This window comes from Sinocyclocheilus grahami, unplaced genomic scaffold (genome assembly GCF_001515645.1).
Source record: "Sinocyclocheilus grahami isolate Dianchi unplaced genomic scaffold, SAMN03320097.WGS_v1.1 scaffold1209.1, whole genome shotgun sequence".
NCBI lineage: Eukaryota > Metazoa > Chordata > Actinopteri > Cypriniformes > Cyprinidae > Sinocyclocheilus > Sinocyclocheilus grahami.
The window spans coordinates 220,491-240,636 of NW_015506388.1; the positions used below are offsets into that span (position 1 = coordinate 220,491).

Here is a 20,146-nt window from a genome sequence, read left to right on the forward strand (position 1 = left end):
CACAGCGCCTTCACGACATGGAGGCGGCGGCAACAATACTACAGCGAGAATAAAAGTTACGCCTTCTTTCTTTGCGTGAACATTTGGGCGGCGTTATGCAAATCTTCCCACATAGTGATGTAGATATGTGGGGACGTGTTAGAACGAGCCGTTTTAGGCAGGCGTGGCTGACTCTTAACTTTTATAAAGAATATCTCTTTGGATTTGAGACTTTAGTCTTTGCAACTTTACAAATCTTCTTTACGCAGAGAAAGGAAAAATTTAAATCGCATCATATGACCCGTTTAATATTAGTAAATGATAATGTTGTCGCAGCAACGTTCAAGTTAAACTAAAATAAATTAAAAATAATAGAAATATGTATAAAAAACTCTAATAAAATTACAAAAGTACATAAAATTACTAAAATAAAATAAAGCTAAATAGAAATGTGTAAAACATAAAAATGGCAAATACGTCAAAAAATAAATTAGACAAATCACATAAAATTACTAAAATCGTGAAAATATAAAAGCTACTTTACTGATTATACTAACTCCTTTATTATAGTAATTATTTATATTTTGAATTAGCTTTTTAATTTTAATTTTTTCAGTTTTCACTTTAATTTTAGTATAATATTATAGTATAACTGTGTAAGGTTAGGGTTAGATTATGGTAGTAAAGTTGATTTTTGAAGCATGGTAGCAGCTGATGACCAGTTCAGACTAACTAGAAACCAGCTATTATGTTCCAAAACACAGCTAAAACCAGAGGGTGGATAGGACAGGTTACTGTATCAATATCCTTTGTTTACCCTCTGATTTAATGGTTAATGGGGTGGGATTGAGACCTACAACAATTCATTGATGTTCTAGTAATTAAAGGAACAGCAAGAGATGTTGATTGAAGAATACATAACTTCACACTGTGCAGGTTTGCTAAGACAGTGGTAAATTCAATGGATATGTAAAAAAAAAACAACAAAAAACTTTTTTCAACATATTCAAGGTCCAGTTATGACATTGTGATTAAACATGTCAACAAAAAAAATGCATGGATGACCTGTTCACAATAAGACCAATAACATGCATTTAGAAAACAGATAGGGCACATTTTCACTTCATGGCGACTTGAACACATTAAACGCTGGATACTACACAAGAAAAAACTGGTTGTAGAAAATTTAGATGATCACATCAAAGTGCCCAAGATGCTTTGAGAAGGTAATGAGTTTCAGAAGAATTTTATTAGTTTTGTAAGCTTCTAGATTTTTAACAAAGGTCAGAATGAATGTGTAAACCTGTGCAAAACGTCCTTATGGGCGAGAAGCAGCCAGTTCTTACTACACAATGCTATATTGGGAGTATTTTTCCAAATTTTCAGTAAAGATCTTGGTAAACTGTAAATATACTGTATGAAATCTCACAAATAGATAAGCTGCTTCATATTCCAACAACTGCCGGTTTCTCTCTTCACACTTTCATTGCCATGAAGTTGAATAATAGACAGTACTGTGAATCTTGATATAATTTTACAAGAAATATGCAAAGGTTTAAAGTCTAAAAACAGAGCAAGATAAAGAACAATATTCTAAATACTCTCTTACCATCTTGTGAACCACAAAACATGTCTACATGGTACACCGTATGGATTTCAAAGTTGGCCTTGTATTTATAATACTGTAAACTCACATAATCACAGTTTGTGTTTCCACCATGTAAACACACAAGAGTCATATGAAATAATAAGGGAACAGATCTCTCTGTACACGGTGGTCTAGCGTGATCTTTTTGTCGAGAACTCGCTTTCTACAAATAGCCACAGCAACAGATCGTTGACACAGAGCTGTATGAGAAATGGAGGATTGAGCTCAGATACTGTACATTTAGCATATAAACGATTCTACGTTCTAAACACAAAGTCAAAACAGCCGTCTGCACAATTGAATGACAATGAACAATAATAATGCAAACTTGGGAGTGCTGATGTCCGTGGTGCACAAACATGGATTATATCTGGTAGGAGTAGGGAACAGAATATACAGTGGGTCTCGGCCAGACAGTGACTCACGTGAACATCAACATATCAATCTACAAAGTGGTGCTCCACGAGGGTTTTTCGACAGGTACACTTCTGCCGATGTGTCACGGTGGACATTGTCTGAATGGGTTGAAAAGATCCCTCTTCCATGTACAGTTACGAGATTGGCTATAGGAGCTCCGGGCCTCGCCAAGTGAGATTGCGGTGTCTGAATCTCTTCCCCTTCACATGGTCTCATTGTGCCCAGAAGAATGGTCTCTTCTGGGGGTGGAGGCACGGGATGACCCCTTGTCCGTGCTCTCTGAGCTGGAGCTCAGGTGCTGTTGCTCAGAGCCAGCGCTGGAGGTGACAGTGGAGGAGGAGGTGGAGGAGGAGCGGGTCTTCTCCTTAAAGTCTGTGATGATGACAGTCACATTGCCCACCGTTATAGCGAGCTGCTGAGCCGAGCTCCTGTCCACGTTCTTCAGTTTAGGTCTGAAGTGTAATAGGGAATAAAGGAGGAATTAGACATCAACTGTATTACTGCAGCGTTCATTGCATAAAGACTATTAAATGGATAGTTCACCCTGAAATGAACAGTCATCAGTTACTCATAACTGATACTGAAATAAACTGGAAAAATAGAAAATTTAAATAAAATAAAAACTAGCTAGTTGCCAAGGCATCATTTATAATATTATTTAGTTTAACTTTAAAGTACTAAAACAACTAAAACTGAAATAATAAATTAAGAACCATTTAGACATTTAAATATACAGTATATATACAGTGGGTACGGAAAGTATTCAGACCCCCTTAAATTTTTCACTCTTTATTATATTGCAGCCATTTGCTAAAATCATTTAAGTTCATTTTTTTCCTCATTAATGTACACACAGCACCCCATATTGACAGAAAAACACAGAATTGTTGACATTTTTGCAGATTTATTAAAAAAGAAAAACTGAAATATCACATGGTCCTAAGTATTCAGACCCTTTGCTCAGTATTTAGTAGAAGCACCCTTTTGATCTAATACAGCCATACAAAAGCTAATTATACAGACAACAAAATTACTACAACTTTAAAATTAAAATGAAAACTATATAGACAATCGTTTTACACAATGAACAGATTTAGTTTAGGCTTTTATTCACATATAAACATTTATATTAAACTAACCCTTTAAATATAAAGCAAGTCAGCAACGTTAAAAGGTTCGCCAAGTAACTTTTGCTTGTTTTGGCTGCAGATGCAGTATTTGCTTTAACTACATGATTCTGAGACCAAAAATTATCTTTCCAAAAAGCACTGGCAGCCATTCAGAAGTGTGATGCAGCATCAAGCAAAAGCAAATGTTTTTGTAGCCAATCATTAATTTACACTGCAAATAAATGTGCCTTTTAATAAGAGGATAAAGAGTATTAAGCTTCATGTGAGGACATCCATTATAAGTAGTCTCTTATGTACAATAAAACTACTTTTTCTAGGCAACTACTTTCATATGCTTTTGTCATTAGTACTTTTCATTTAATTGAATAAACAGCTGAGTGTTTCTTTAAATGTTTCATTCAGCCCAAAAGTTCTGAATATGATAATCCGGTTTTAGCGGTCTACACTGCAGCAAGTTAAAGAGCCCATGGATTATGCAGCCGCTCTATTAGACGCTCATAGGATTTCCTCTAAATAACTCAAAGCAGTAACAGTATAAATTGAATATGAAGTCATTAGTAGGAATAAAAAATATTCTAATGCAGGTAAAAGCCTACAATGTAACATACATAGCAACAGATCTTTTTGTACCTATTGTGATGTACATCCAGATGTAATGGATTATTGAAAAAATAAAAATGTAAGGCGGGGGCTTGGTTCTATCCATTGGTTGTTGACTGGAAGGAGGAAAATCTGAATGCAAGCTTGCAATCTACTGTGGAGGGCCAGGTTTAAATGGACTAAATGACTGGAGACGTCCAGCATACGCAACCAGAGAGAAGTCTCCCATTTTACAGAAAAAACTAAACAAAAACAACAACCACAAGATCATTAAGATGCATTTAGAAAATAGAGTGGATTTCCACTTCATGCCAACTGTTGAAGAGCAGATCAGTTCTGAACTTACCGTGAAATTATAGATTTATTATTCTTCGTGACAGACTTGCCAGCCTTCATGCCGTTACTTTCCCCAGCTGGACCTTTCTGAATGAGTTTGGGCCTGTAAATGTTGATTCAATATGCCATTAGTAACAGACTATTACCATACAACATTCCCCACACTTTATGGACTTAATCATTCATTTATAAATATATTTTTTGTAGCTGGCCTGCAATTCTAACATTAACATTTATTAATTTAGTAGACGCTTTTACCAAAAGTGATTTACAAATGAGGAATCACAAAAATGGGTGCTTTTCTCATTGAAGATTAGCAAATGAAATATCACCAATTATTCATTTATTAAATTATCCAATAAATGAATACTTGTGTGATACTTGAATAACAGAAATGACAGCCCTCCACTTCTCAGTGGCTTTGGCTCCAGAAGTTTTTTTTTTTTCATTCATTTTCTCATAGGGATATTAAAAATATGTTTTTGTTAAAGAATTGCAAGGCATGAACCAAACCAACCAGCTACAAAGTGAATCACAGCATTACAAATGTTGATTTGAAGCACACAAAAAAATCGGACAAAAAGACAAAGGTGCAACACTTATTGGCCTTGATGACGGAAATAACTACAATCCCATGAAGCATTGCAAATGACAATCAAATTCAAAATGGAGAAACTATTGATTTTAATGGTGCTTATGGATACAGAAACAATATATTTTATGTTTATAGCAAAATATGCATATGTATTCAAATATTTTAGTAGTTTGAAAGCACAGAGAGCGTACCAACTCAATTACATGATTTGCAGTGCTTCTTGGGAGTGGGTGGACACTAAAGTGTTCTTTAGACATTATTTGCTCATTTTAATTCTTTGATTGGTGGAGATTTATTTGTATAATCATGGGTAATGTTGGTTTTCCGCCAGAAATTCCACTGTTAAACAAGATTTTAAAAATTAAGTTGAAATAATGTGGACTGATGGCTTCACCAAAAGCATATACCATCTATTAACATCCTCATAGCTCAATTATCTGATTAGAACAAACTAAAAGTAAAAAGACCACTTGCAGAGCATGGCTGCATAACAACACTCACTTCATCTTCTTAGCAGTGGGTTTTTTACTGGGCGTGAGGCTTTTAGGTCTCTCTTTGTGTTTCTCCATCATGGCCCTCTCTATTTTTCCTTTTTTGAGTTCCTCTCTCTCTCCACCCATCCTCTCTGCCGGCTGCATCCCAGAGCCTGTCGTGTGCGGATGATCTTTATCCATGTGCTCTCTGTGAGGCTGAAGTTTGTCCAGCATTGCTCGGTCTGTGTGCTCTCCGTCTGTTCTGTTGTGCTGCTGCTGCTGCAGCAGGTCTAGGGTCAGTCCTGCTCTCTCAGGCCTCCTGTCTGTATGGAGCGGCTGCGGTTTGTCTAGACCACGTTCCTGTCTCCGATCCTTGTGGTCCAGCTGACCCCCGTCCAGACCTAATCTCTCGGGATGGTCGGAGTCAGGGTGGAGACTGCTGAGTCTATCCGAGTCGGAGTTGTCCATGTCAAAGTGTTCGTCGTCAGGCAGGTCTGTCCTTTCCCTTCTTTCTTTCTTGGCTGGGGGTGGGGCGGCGTACTGTTGAGCGACCTGCTGTGCCACGAGTTGAGAGTTTATCCTAGGTTTTCTGGAAAATAAAACGTTTCCAGAAATCAAGTGCATTGCCAACACTGATACCAATATATAGAGAACAGGACATCAGATGACCAAAACATGCCAATATGTATATATGCAGGTAAAGTGGGACAGTTTCTGCTAAAATATGATGACTTTTAAAATCTTAAATTCCATTCTGACCATTTTAAAACCTTACATGCCCCACCGATTTTCACCCTAATATATGTACAGTAAATTTTGGACACACCTACTAATTCGTTATTAAAACTAGTTTGCCTATTAATATTAATAGTAAAATTAATATTATAAATAATTGAAACCATGAGACAACACAAATAGATGTATAAGAATTAAGTTAATTGAAGAAAATAAGTTTATTTTTTTATTGGAAAGAAATAAATACTTTTATTCAGCAAGGTTGCATTAAATTATGACAGTCAAGTCATTTATAATGCTACAAAATATTTCTATTTTAAGTAAATGCTGTTCTTTATAACTTTGTTCATCAAAAAAACTTGGAAAAAATTTATTAGTTTCCACAAAAATGTTTATCAGCACAAATGTTTTCAACCATAATAAATATTTTAGCAGCAAATCAGCATATTAGAATGATTTCTAAATGATCATGTGACACTGAAAATTCAGCTTTGCATCACAGAAATAAATTAAATTTTAAAAATATATTACCATAAAAAAAAGTTTCAGTTTTTTTTATTGTAATAATGTTTCACAGTATTACAGTTTTTACTGCTTTTTTGATTGAATAAATGCAAACAATCAAATAAATATATTTGGTAAACACAAGAGACTGCTTTCAAAAATATTACCAATCTCAATTTTTACCTGTAGTGTATTATATGGGGTATTATTAACATATTTGAAAATGTATATTTTCCACTGTTAAAGGCAAGTGAGAACAACTACCATTAAAATTGTTAAAATACCATGCTTATTGACCAATGCAGATGCTTTTAAAATGGCAATTACTTGGCTGAAACATTGGTCTATCAATAATTCCAACACATGAAGTTCATGTCTCGTATTCTCAATAATTGTTCATACTGGCATAGCAGAAAGAATTGAGAGATTCACTCTGAGCAACCAAGTTATGCGTTAAGGATATGAGTGAGGGGTGTATTCTGGGTTTGAAACACAACCTCTCCGAGTGAATTTCAGTTCAGGGAGAATCACAGTAAATACACACGGACTGGAGTTAATAACACCCTGCTGGCAGTTCATGTCTTTGATTGGCGGCTCTCTATGATGTTCTAATTACATTACTTGTTCCAGATTTAACTTCATACAGACAGCACATAATCACCATCCCCTAATCTTATTAAAACAACATTGTGTTAACTTTGCTTAATAAATACAAATTAACATTCTCTTTGCTGCAACATCATAAACACCAATTACTAACATAAACCCTTTCCTACATCCCCTAGACTGGAAACATTGCATTTTTTGCATCAATTAACTGTGATTATGGAGTATAACCACAGTTTTGAGTTATGCAAAAATCCTCTTTGACATGTGAAAAACTACTTTGACTTTTTTTTTGCTTTATTATAAGTGTGTGGTCCACTTCACAGCATAAAAACATAGCTTAAAAGCGAGAGAGAGAAAGGGTTTCTGTGCGAGTTTGTTTGTGTGGTACCCTGCTGATTCCCTCAGCTGTTGCTACTCTGGTGTGTAACTGTGGCCAGACACAGACAACACAGACGACACTCACTCAAGTCAGCAGAAGCACATCTCAGAACGGCATAATAAACCCAGACTCATCAAACAGCCTCTCTATGAGAGAGCAGGGACTGATCCTGTTGCCTCAACAAAGCCAGAAAATCAACATTCAAGCATGCAATTTATGCCGAGAGGAGATGCCTGCATACTTCACGGCATACACAATACATGAAAAGACTGTCACTTTGGCAGAGACATGAACACCTGCGATAAATCTAGCCACATTCATCCCACTAGAACATTTGACTGAAAACAGGTAATGGAGAGAAACTTCAAAAGGACATAGGGTTTCTTTCATGATCTGTCAATTTTAAGAGCAAACCGTTTGAAAATATGAAAGACGAAATACTTTGCATACACATTGGGGTCCAAACGTCTGAGAAAATTATTCTCTGAAATTTAAAAATGTTCATAATTTAAATGAAACATTTTTTCATTCGAATTATCAGCATAAAAATGAGTTTAATTTAAAAAAATGGTAATCTCAAAAAGCATCTATTTCGGTGGAAACATCTGATATTTTCTACAGAGTTCATACACTCAATGCCACAAATTTGCTTATTTGATTAGTGACCTAGAAATAGTGTCAGAAACATCCCTGCTGCATCCCATAATCCACTATTGGGAAATCTTAAACAGCTAAAATAATCATACACTACCATCTGTGCTTCGCTTTTGCAAAACAAGTACGCACATACTGAATATCTACTACAAAAAAAAGCATTATTTTTCACCATTGGCCTATATATCTGATCTTTAATTTGACAGACAGACCCCTTTTCTCATCCAATATCATTTCAGAGACCATGGCTGCATGGCATAGTGCCAATAATACCCTAAATTCTAGAACATAACATAGTCAATAGGATAACATCAGTGCATTATGACTCATTTCCACCAAGTGACCACAGCAGTGCATCAAGCTGCAAAAAAAACGGCCATGTGTTTAATATTTTGCACAGTATTGAACAAACAGCACGGCATGCGTAACAGAACAACAACACTGCACTAGCAAATCTGAGCTGTTTAAAGCCTTCATCTTGCGGTTTCCCATTTCCTATAGGATCACATAATGGGGCCCTGCACACAGACCAGGATACTTCCACAGCAGCCGGATCCTGTCATTGAAATTCTACAGGAATCACATTAGGTCAGTATGGATAAAGACATAATCCCCAATCAACATGACAAAATATTAGTGTTGACATCTTCATTGCATGCACGTGCAATGTGTTAGTGATGGTTATGAATGCATAACTCCCTCTTTTAAGCTGCAGTGTCACTTTACCTTGTAGATGTACCTTTCCGCACATCACATATACTGCATTTGAATGCCTCTGCACTGTTTTTGAAGGTGCAGACGCTACAGTCCCAAAATCCGTTGTCTGCAGAGGGCTTGGCTTGTCTTTTTGGCCTGCAAGATTTAAAGGGAGAATTGGTTAGGGTGTTTAAATAGCATGCTGCACCATAATTAGTGCAAGTGTCATCAAGTGCACTAATTCTACGTGCTGTATTCAGACGCCCGTCCTCCACAACACACTATCACACTCGCAATCTGGAGACTTTGCATGCCTAAAGCGCAAACGGGCTTTAGCTGTTGAAAAAAGGCGAAGATAAAAGAAGAGAGGAGGCGTTTCCTAAATTCTCTTTGTCTAAAGCTGGATACCGGGAGTCAGGCAAGGCTCCGTGTCCGCCATGGCTGCGCTTTTTTCTGTTAAATCCGACCAGGACAAATAAGTAGACTTCAACCGCATCACGCGGCTATTCGACAGTGTACACAAACGCGCAAGACGCTTTATGAAAAGACAGAGCGAATGAGATGGTTCTATACCTGGATGGGCTTTTCTTGTCGCCCATAATGGGAGAAACACCGTCTTCCAGAGGAGGGGCTTCTGTAATGTACAGTGTGAGCTCCAGACAGAGCCACTGCTGCTGTTATCGCACACTTGCACTCGCTGACCGCCGCAGCGCGAGGCGTCGCTCCGTCACGTGACCTCGTCCTGAGCCAATCACAACTCGCGCACGTTTAAAAGTCTAAATGTTCTATACAGAAGTGTGCTCATTTGAAACTGTGAGTGATCATTGCAAACGGCATAGCTTTACTGTAACTTATGAAGAAAAATAGCAACAATTAAAAAAAAAAAGATGGCATGCTTCATAGGATATAGGGCCAGTCGCATAAACAAAGCCACTGTGTTGAGACCGTGTCTTAATAAGAACTAGTTCGACCAACTAGTAGCTTGCCAAGAGGTAATCAGACTTACTTTTTTGGATTCAAATTAGACCATTCTCCCTTTTTTATAACTGACTTCTTATAGAAAATTTTTTAGATGACTAACCTTTTAAGAGGTTTATGCAACCGGCCCAATTAAGTGGAGTCCAAATAAGTCTGAGACTACACTACACAAATTGAAAACCAGATATCAAACCAGTACATTTGTGACATTGATCGTGTGACTCCTTTGCACAAAAGGTCAGATGTGCTTGCTTCCACCGAAACACTGGAAAAACTGACAGCAAAATCCCCATCAGGCACACACGCACTCATGTTTGGGGACATTACAAAGACTTCTTGTTTTATATTCAGATAGTTATAGACACCTTAACCCTAGCCCTCACAGAAAACATTCTGCATTTTTACAATTAAAAAAAAAAAACTTTGTTTTTTTTAATCAGTTTTACAAAAGGAGGATTTTGGAGTTTTTGTCAGGTTTAGTCTAAACCCCTTACAGGAAACTTTCTGCATTTTTAGATTTTCAAAAAAAAAAATCTAATTCTGAATGATTTATAAGCCTTTTGAAATATGGGACACTCAAAATGTTCTCGTTGTAATACCTATGTCATACCCATGTCATTATACACAAACACACACACACACACAGACACACACACACACACATTGTATTATTGTAGCAGAATTCAGATCTCATTTACAGTTTTAAAGAAGACACACAAGTTTAATGACACTTAATATTTGTATAAGCTCTATTTGTGGAATCACAAAGGAACAAACAACAAAAAGACTTTAAATCAAGGTTAGAGACACACAGACACACACACACACACACAGACACAGACACACACACACACACAGACACAGACACACACACACAGACACAGACACACACAGACACACACACACACACACACACAATTTATTGTAGCAGAATTCAGATCTCATTTACAGTTTTAAAGAAGACACACAAGTTTAATGACACTTAATATTTGTATAAGCTCTATTTGTGGAATCACAAAGGAACAAACAACAAAAAGACTTTAAATCAAGGTTAGCAATAATAATTGAGAGGAGAAGCCACTATTTTTTTAAATAGTAAAACTATATTCGTCGTGCATACACTGCCTCCCTCTGGATAGCTTTTAATTTACAGTGCCTTGCAAATACATTCAGACATATTTAACATATATTTTTTTTTCATTTGACTGAATTACGTATCTGTTCATGTTTACCACCCTGCTCTTCATTTCCCTATAATTAAGCTCTGAGTTCTAAAATTCCTTTGTTATTATTCTGTTATTCTTTAGTCATATTTTTCATTACATGGTATTGATAAGTGCTATTTAAGGCAACCTCATAAGCAAGACATAAAACATCAAAATCAACCAGAACTGTTTTATTATGCGTTTTCTGGACTGAAAAACCACTGCCTCTGCCTAAACAACTAAATATTAATATGCATAAATGTTACTTGTAATTTTACCTTCAAGATCTTTAAAAAAATAGACATAAGCACAAGGGTTATAGATCAATATATAAATAAACACACTTAGAAGAAATGATCCCTTGCTCGTCTATTTATGCAGAATGAAGAGTTTTCATCAACGCGAGGACACGGCGCATGCGCAGCAGCAGCAGCAGCCAGGCGGCCAGTGACGTCACCGGCGCCATATTAAAGATCTGCTGCTGTTTTCTCCGTGTCGCTGTTGCCATCTTTCTGTTTCCAGCTGGACTCAGAGAGACCAGAGAGTAGCAAACATACCTCCACAATGGAAATCGACACACTTCTGGGAGCATTTAGAGGTACCGCAGGCACCATCTGACCAATAACGGTTAACAGAAAAGGTTTGGTAAATTCGTTAGCTTGTAAGCTAAGCTAGGAACTCAAACTAGCAGGCGATGCTAGGCGCTGATCCTGCGGGAGAAACCGTTAAATATCACGAGTAATCGATATCGGTTGGTTCTCCGCAGTACACAGAAAAAGTGTTTGAGTTGATTGTGTTGATGTTCCCGGTCGGAAGTTGATAAAGTGCTCTGCAACCCAGGAACAGGTAGAAAGCCGGTTAGCTCCGAGCTACACTGCTGTTACTATGCGAGCACTGAATACACTGGTTTTGTCGCTTATTTACTTTCAGAAACTTCTTACTTGCATCAACTTCGCTGCTTAGTCAGCGAAAAAGTTTCTCGGGCGCTTATTTGTGCGACTTAAACAAATGGATTATGGTATTAAAGGGGAGCCAAAGTTACTGAGTGATGCCTTGAAACTGTCCTATATCATTGATGCTGATTTGGTTTATAAAGTCAAGGTATGAGATTGTATACAAAGCTTTTTAAATATCAATAATTCAGTTTTCCTCCATTGACCGTATTTTAAATTCTTCAATTCAATGTCTGCAACAAAAATGTCGATTTCAAAGTGCTGCATTGGCATTCTTCATACAAAAGAATGCACATTAAAAGCAATAACAATAAAATAAGGTGCCATTAGTCTTATTAAACAGAACGTGCGATATAATAAAAGGATATTTCCACAAGAAGCATTATTATTTTCTTTGTTGTTCATTGTAGATTTCGAGAAGAAAGGAGAAAAGGAAACCTGCCCAATTTTGGATCAGTTTCTATTGCATGTTGCAAAAACAGGAGAGACCATGTAAGTTCAGCACTCTCAGACACATTCTACTACAGATGCTGTTGTTGAGGGAATATTGCTTTTATAGGCAAGTACTTTCAAGGACACTAGTCTGGTTTAATCCTCGGAATAAAAAAGGTAATTGTGACTTTTCATCACATAATTGACTGTATTTCTCATAATTCTGAGTGCATTTCTCAAAATTGTTTTTATTTTTTGAGTATATCTTGTGGTTTTGACCTTTTTAACATCTTGCAATTCTGATTTTATTTTTCTCTGAGTTGCAAATTTATATTGAAAGGACATGCATGGATCATAAAATGTATTCTGTGAACAAAATGTTAATTTCATGAATTTAATATGTGAATTTGACACTTTGTGCATAAATATGGAAATTAAATAAAATGTATACAAACATTTAGTGATCCAGACAGACCCTTTTATCCACAAAACAATCGCACTGATTGTGAATTCAGAGAAAATACATCACAACACAAAGTCAGAATTGTGTGATTTAAAAAGTCATGAGTACCTTTTTTTTCGCCCCCGAGGCAGAAATGGTCTTCTGTAGGGCTTCTTGAAACCACTAAACAAATTAGATTTGTTTACCCTGAGTGGATGGTTGCAGGGCGAGTATGTTTTATTAAAAAGGTGTATACTGAGTTTGATTCTCTAATGTCATTGTTTTAGGCCTAGTTTCACAGACAGGACTTAGATTAAGCCGTAATTTGGACATTTAAATAGTTGTTTTAAAGGGGTCATATAACGTTGCTAAAAAGAACATTTTGTGTATTTGGTGTAATGAAATGCGTTTATGCGGTTAAGGTTAAAAAAACACATTATTTTCCACATAATGTACATTATTGTTTCTCCTCTATGCCCCGCCTTTCTGAAACGCGTCGATTTTTACAAAGCTCATCGGTCTGAAAAGCGAGGTGTGCTCTGATTGGCCAGCTATCCAGTGCGTTGTGATTGGCCGAATACCTTAAGATTGTGACGGAAATGTTACGCCCCTTACCATACTGTGATGCTGTGTCCTGGCGTGACGAGACAAAACCAATAAAACTCATTACAAACGAGGCATTTGTTGCATCCAGAGGGGACATAATTACGGATTATAATGACTTCTACTGTCTTTTTACACGTTGCGTTGCGTATCGCGCCGCATAAACGGTCACCATGAAATCAATCTGCAATTCTTATTTTTTATGGAATATTTGCAGTGTTATTATAAATGGTTTAATCCGTGCACATCAGTATTTTTTTGTCACTGTCACTCGCATGAGATCGCAGCAATTAGCAAACGATGGACATAATCCTGTTGAACAAATTCACAAAATCCTGCCCTATATTTTCTCTCATTCAAGAAGCTGTTACACCTTGGATATACGTCACAATAGAGAAGAAAAGATGATCGCAATTTCCTTTTCATGCTGACATTAAAAGCAATTTTTGCCTATTCAGAGTGTGCTGTTTGTGTAAACAATTACAATAAACTGTAAATGTGAAGTTTCTCATTTTCATGATTCTATTTCATCATAATTATCTTCATTTTAATTCATTCTTTTCTAAATCATCAGGATTCAGTGGTCTCAGTTTAAAGGTTACTTCCTCTTTAAACTGGAGAAAGTGATGGATGATTTTAAAACCTCATGTCCAGAGCAACGGGGACCTGCCAATCCAAACGTTGAGTACATTCCCTTTGAGGAGATGAAGCAGAGGATTCTCAAAATTGTCAATGGATACAACGGGTAAGGTTCAACAAACATATTCCACAGTCCCTTTGTGAAAATATTTAAATTAAAATAAAACACTTTTTTTCAGGATTCCTTTCACCATTCAGCGTCTTTGTGAGCTTCTTACTGAGCCAAGAAGAAACTACACAGGAACAGACAAGTTCCTCAGGGGTATGGAGAAGGTATGTTGCGTTCAAGGAAATAAGCAATTCTTTGCGAATGGATTTTATTTGTGCCTTGTTTTCTGAAGGTCTTAAAGCAGCTACTGTCTCTGCTCAGTTAAAATGAAATATTTTTATTTTTTAGAATGTGATGGTGGTCAGTTGTGTGTATCCTACCTCAGAGTGAGTTAATCTCTTTTTCTGCTCTGTTTTACCGTTTTGTGATTGGGCAGATTTCAATACCGTTTTTTAGTGATGCTTGGAATGCGTTCAAAAACCGTTCTGATGTTCTTAATACTTTAATTCATCTTTTACTTTTAAAGGAAAAAAGGGTCAGGTTGTGTGAACCGAATGAATGGTGTCATGTTCCCTGGCAACACTTCAGCGTTTCCAGATAGGTGAGTATCACTTTAACCAGCATTGTAGAAACTTTAATAATGGGTCACTCATGGGTCACTAAATGGATTCAGTAATTGAACCGATTCAGTTTGAAATGTTCATGCTCGCTGTAAAGAGAGACTAGTTGGACCTAATTTTACTGTCCGTTGGCTTGATGTGTCTTTGATTGTCTGTGATAGAAATGTGAATGGTCCAGGAACACCCAGGCCACTGAACAGACCAAAACTCTCCCTGTCCAGCAGTGTAGCTACCAACGGTCTTCCTGACAGCACAGAAAGCAAAGAACAAGCATCAGAGCAATCAGACAGAACAGTCAAGTAAGTCTGAAAGGCCAGGATGTGACACTCTTGTTCAAACCACGTAGCCCTACTGTTGACGAATGCAGTTTTTCTTTTTTGTTTGTATTCACTACTCAAGCATTTTTGGAAGAACTCATTGGTCTTCACTGCTGTTATTTTACATATCTAAATTCTTAAAATGTTCAGTGTCATGCAATATATTCAGTTTACAAGTGATTTACATTAATTTCGTTTTGTTCCCAGGACATTTCATAATTTTTCATTACATTTAAAGCTCCTCATTGACACTGTTGTCTCCTTGGTAAAGAAGTACTTTAGCTTTTGGGGGGAAGAAAAAAAAATTGTGACCCTTTTTCTGAAGTGACACCACAATTTATTGATAATTTTCACATAATGAATATTAAAATGGTTTATTTCACTCTTTGTTTAGATTATTATTGTTTAAAGATGTCATATGATGTTGCTAAAAAGAACATTAATTGGTGAAATGCAATGTGTTTGTGGTTTAAGGTTAAAAAAAACACACTATTTTTCACATAATGTACATTATTGTTTCTCCTCTATGCCCCGCCTTTCTGAAACACGTTGATTTTTACAAAGCTCATCGTTCTGAAAAAGAGAGGGGTGCTCTGATTGGCTGAATACCTCAAGCGTGTGACGGAAATGTTACGCCCCTCACCATACTGTGTTTCCATCATACAGTCTATGGTTTCCATGTGTCCGGTGCGACGAGACCAAACCAATAAAAGCCATTACAAACGAGGCATTTGTTGCATCCAGTGGGGACATAATTACTGATTGTTTTTACGCTTTGCGTTGCATATATATATATATCAGTCTGGCGAGTATACTAACAAATGTACTAGCCAATGGCGATTCAATTGCCAAGGTGTCCGTAGAGGGTTGATATGTTCAAAAATAATACAAGGAAAGTGCTTTTAAAAAGTTCTCAAAAGTCAAGGTAATTCAAATTCAAAATGACTGAAGATATAACACCAGTAGACTATTATTAACTATAACTATTTCAGATATACTAGTAGTTTCTGTACAGGTTTTTATTCGATTACGCTGCTTTTCCATTGTTTTTTCTATGTAAACATGGACGTGTTTGTCTGTTGTGCTCGCGTCTCTTGTAGCGTCTCATGCATGAAATGGCATTCTAAAAACGCAGCACTCAAGTTAAAAGAAGTTCAACTCCCATCTTCCGGCATTTTTTAAAATCTATTCCACTGCCCGTGTCACATCTTTGTCAACACAAAAGCGCATTCTGTGTGAGAATTCCAGTTAATCACATGCGCCGGCGTCATCAGGGCCGGATCCCCTTACTGTTTTTCATTTTTTCCATGGCTAGTTTCACCTCTGCGATTTGTGATTTGGGGTACAGGGCCGAGGGTATGCGGTGGGCTTGGTATCGGCGGATGCTGAAATTCCTCATTACAGATGCTAGAAAAATACTCCGACCACCGTCGTAAAATGGATGAAGTCTCACAGGATTTGGTTCTCAGGTCTTTTGACTTGCATGACATGGCCAGTGTCTTGGGTGGAGCCATGGCAGGACTTGGCGAGGCAGTAAATATTATTTGCCGCCTCTGGCGTGTCCAGCTGATTATACAATTCCTGGTAATGGTGGCTCTTTGTGCCGCCCACTGCCGGCTACGCTGCTGATTTCAGCTGATTTTGATATCAGTCCAAATCGGCACTAAGCCGATTGTTCCTTCAGGTCTTGAAAGCCAGCTTTTTCTCTCGATTTGCCCATTGCACTTCTTCATTCCACCACTATGTTTGCTTGTCAATGAACTTTCAACCTGGTTTGGTCTTTCCCACGATCGTTTCTGCCGCATGGTGAATATTTTAATAATACATAGATGACTTTAAAACTTACATGGTATAAAGGCCTACAGAACTCAAATTATGATTTCATGGTCTGTAAAAGTGTGTATTTGGAGTCTAAGAAGTGTTTTGTCTTTTTTTTTTTTTTTTTTTAGTGAGTCTTCAGCATCAGAAGCAGAAGGTTCACATAGTGGTCCAGTGAAGAGTAAACATCGTGAAGAAGATGATGCTACAAACACTGAGATGCACGAAGCAAAGAGACTAAAGTTTGAAGAAGAGGATGACAATGAGGATGGAAGGGAGAAAGAGCTGGATGAAAAGCAGTCACCCTGCACATCGGCAGCAGAGAGTTCATCAGATGTACTGCAGTCCTCATCAGACGTCACTGCGGAGGCGAAGGACAATAAACCTGACGAATTCGTCACTGAAGACCAAGGTACGTTCTTTTTCCAGTGCACTGACTACCAGCAGAACTATGTTAATAGCATATTGGCATACACGTAAAGAGATTTTGCTTCTAACATCCTGTGTGAATGGAGAATGTGAATATCAGATCAATTTTAATTGAAGCATCTGGACCTTGGCCATTCATTGAAGGTTATTTTGCCTATCATCAGAGTGGCTTCATCTGTTGTCTGGGACTGTCAACTACTTGTTTTAGGCTGTTTTCACATTTGGTTTGCTTGTTTGGGCCAAACCTTAGTTTCATCCCCCCCCCCCCCCCCCAGCTGTTTACCACTGTAGCTAGGTAACCGTTCAGGGGAACATGCCAAAAATGGAAAGTGCTGTTTGGTTCACTTTTTTTTTTTTTCCCCACTCGTGTTTTTGTTCCTTTGCTGGCTAAACTAAATCCTAACATGCACGGCGATGGCAACATCTGCAGACATGAGCAGCAATGAAAAATGCATTATACTTTAATAGGCTTCCACATAATAAACCAGATTACTTTCATGCCATTTGCTAACCATCCTGGAGTTCACATAAACCCTATCCCACAATCCTATTTTGAAGGTTTGGCGCGTAAAAAGCCTCATTCAGGAAATGTACTTGTCCCCCCTCTGCCAGTTAGGTCTGGTGTTTAAACTGGAGATTTAGTATGTCTTTATAAAGCGTGTATCTGGGTAATCGCAGGGTTTTAGAGCTTTTTTTATGTCTAGTCTTTGTTAAAAGCAGGGAAGTTTCCACTATCTGATAGCTGATGAAGCCAACTGGATGAGCAGTGAATGTCAAATAAAGAGTAATTAACAATAAACAAATAAAGAGATGCTCTGTAATAAATGCTAATGGTCAGAAGTTTGGACACACCTACCCATTTTGGGTTATTCATATTTTAAACATTTTAGAATCATAGTTAGGTGATTTAAAAAAAAATAAAAACACTTTATTTCAGTTATAATTTAATCTTTTTTTTTATTTTGTAGAATTTTGATTTCATAAAGACATTTGATCATTCAAAAACTCATTTAGTCAGTGTGTCCAAACTTTTAACTTGGTGTATTTATTTTTTTTATATATATATATATTGTACATTCCTGGAATGTGGGTGAATGAAAATCATCAAAGACCATAGTATTTGGGTTCAGTCAGTGTAAAATAAGCCAATAATGTAAATTTTTCTTGTTTTATTTCAACCAGCTTGGTCATGTGTGTAACTGCTGTGCTAATATCTTTGCAAATCAGCAGCTGTTGAGCATCTCTTTGCATACATTTACATTTTCTGCTCCTCTCTCTGCAGAACCCTCTAGTACACAGTCAGAGGTCGTAGAAAACAGGGTTGAGAAATCTGCTTCGGACGATTCACCCGACCCTTCCCACAATCAGGCGACTGGCAGCGAATCAGATCTACCAGAGCAGCGGTCAGAGAGGGAAGAGAGTGCAGAGGCTCAGGAAACGGACGAGAGAAATGACCCAGTCAGCAGTAGCAGCAATAACAGCAGTGACGAGGAAGTGTCCAGTGCAGAGACTCCATCTGCAAGTCCCAGCAGTTCCACAGAGCTGACAGCAGAGGGCAGTACCACTGCAGAAATCAGTTCGGACAGCTCAGAGACTGCGGATGACACCATGGAGCAAGACTGAAGTTTGGCCGCACATTATTGATTTTTACACTCTACTGTACAAACCCCCAAAAATCACTTATCCTGCAAGTTTAGCAGATCATTTATAGACCAGGAGAGGAGGGCATTCTGGGGACGTCTCCAAAGACCTCTCATGACACATCTACTCCTTATGAACCTTCTTAAGGCATCTTCTCTTAATATGGGCTGTTCTCCGAAGAACAACAAAAAAAACTGGAAGCTCATCTTTCTGGTGGTTGAGCGGAGCATTTGCCATTGAATAACTCGAAATCCTTGTGTCCTTGGTGGTTTTCTGTAATCCTGTTCTAATCATGGGCGTTCATAAACTCCACATCAACGCGTTTTAAAGCTGTCGGGCAAAACACCTTTCATTTCTCATCAATCTCTCTCCTGCTCTACTAAGAGTGAACAGGTGGCAAATCTTTGGTTTGTGTGAATATGTGCATATGTTTTTAGGGGTGCGGGGTGTGTGTGCACTTCCTTTAGTTTAGTCAACGGATGATCTCAGGATTCCCGTCGACCGGCAGACCAGTGTCTAAACATTCCAGGAGAACACCCCTTTTCCCTCATATTGCCTTCTGCATTCATCTGCTGGCTTGTAGCACAAAGTGCTCAATAGCAGCATTAGACCGATTTCCTTTCTTTGCTATTTCTTTTATTTTTAGGTCCTTTTGATTTTAACTGCCTTCCCAACATAGCACTGACATGTATTAATCCACTGATGCTGGTAAATAGATTCTAAAATGGACTAATGTGATTTTCCATGCACTAGATACTCGAGTGCTGTTGGTTGCAATGTGTATCTTAATATAGTGAGCCTGTCTTTTCAGCCGACGTAATATGCTTAACCACTATTTGAGCCATCCTTTTTTGTTATAAGATTTTCATTTTGTTTCATCAAACAATGGCAAACAGTTGTATAAAGGTTAAAATGAGCAACACTGTCAACACCAACATCTCTTAAACTGTACTTTTTCATGCTTCCTACAGGCATGTATACAGGCTGTTCTACCCATACCTATTTCCACAGCTCCTTTTTGATATGTAGAATTTTTAAATTAGATTTTGTAGATTATAAGTGTTCACTGCTTTTGTGAAAAGTGAAATTGTATGATCTCAATGTGAACTGAATGCTTGGGCTTTCAACAGTATTCCTGAAGAGCAATAAATGTTCACAATAAAAGCAGTGATATGCTTAATCTGTGACAACCGGAGACATTTCTAACCTTTTATCGGAATAAAAGTCTGGAATATCAGGTCATACACAATTCATTTTCACCACAA

General features: G+C 37.5%; 2 protein-coding genes across 2 annotated transcripts; one reads left to right on the forward strand and one right to left on the reverse strand.

Moving 5' to 3' along the window:
• Positions 1-651: 651 nt before the first annotated feature.
• On the reverse strand, positions 652-9,533 carry rybpa (RING1 and YY1 binding protein a). The gene is made up of 5 exons (XM_016253899.1): positions 9,329-9,533; positions 8,786-8,911; positions 5,207-5,767; positions 4,121-4,213; positions 652-2,496 (listed from the first exon to the last, which is right to left on the reverse strand). The coding sequence occupies exons 1-5, from the start codon at positions 9,352-9,354 to the stop codon at positions 2,247-2,249; spliced, it is 1,056 nt and encodes a 351-aa protein (XP_016109385.1). The 5' UTR covers positions 9,355-9,533; the 3' UTR covers positions 652-2,246.
• Positions 9,534-11,392: 1,859 nt separating this feature from the next.
• LOC107568049 (serine/threonine-protein phosphatase 4 regulatory subunit 2-A-like) lies at positions 11,393-20,068 on the forward strand. Its single transcript, XM_016253897.1, has 9 exons — positions 11,393-11,536; positions 12,302-12,383; positions 13,943-14,113; positions 14,187-14,280; positions 14,405-14,442; positions 14,583-14,657; positions 14,838-14,975; positions 16,943-17,223; positions 18,523-20,068. Exons 1-9 carry the CDS (start codon positions 11,503-11,505, stop codon positions 18,861-18,863), a joined length of 1,254 nt encoding a protein of 417 aa, XP_016109383.1. The 5' UTR covers positions 11,393-11,502; the 3' UTR covers positions 18,864-20,068.
• Positions 20,069-20,146: the final 78 nt, after the last annotated feature.

Coding starts and splice junctions, on each gene's coding strand:
- rybpa (XM_016253899.1), bottom strand. CDS start 9,354: ATGGGCGACAAGAAAAGCCCATCCAG. Junction 8,912..9,328: donor GACAAGAAAAGCCCATCCAG/GTATAGAACCAT, acceptor TAAATCTTGCAG/GCCAAAAAGACAAGCCAAGC. Junction 4,214..5,206: donor CCCACTGCTAAGAAGATGAA/GTGAGTGTTGTT, acceptor CAACATTTACAG/GCCCAAACTCATTCAGAAAG.
- LOC107568049 (XM_016253897.1), top strand. CDS start 11,503: ATGGAAATCGACACACTTCTGGGAGCATTTAGAG. Junction 14,114..14,186: donor ATTGTCAATGGATACAACGG/GTAAGGTTCAAC, acceptor ACTTTTTTTCAG/GATTCCTTTCACCATTCAGC. Junction 14,976..16,942: donor CAATCAGACAGAACAGTCAA/GTAAGTCTGAAA, acceptor TTTTTTTTTTAG/TGAGTCTTCAGCATCAGAAG.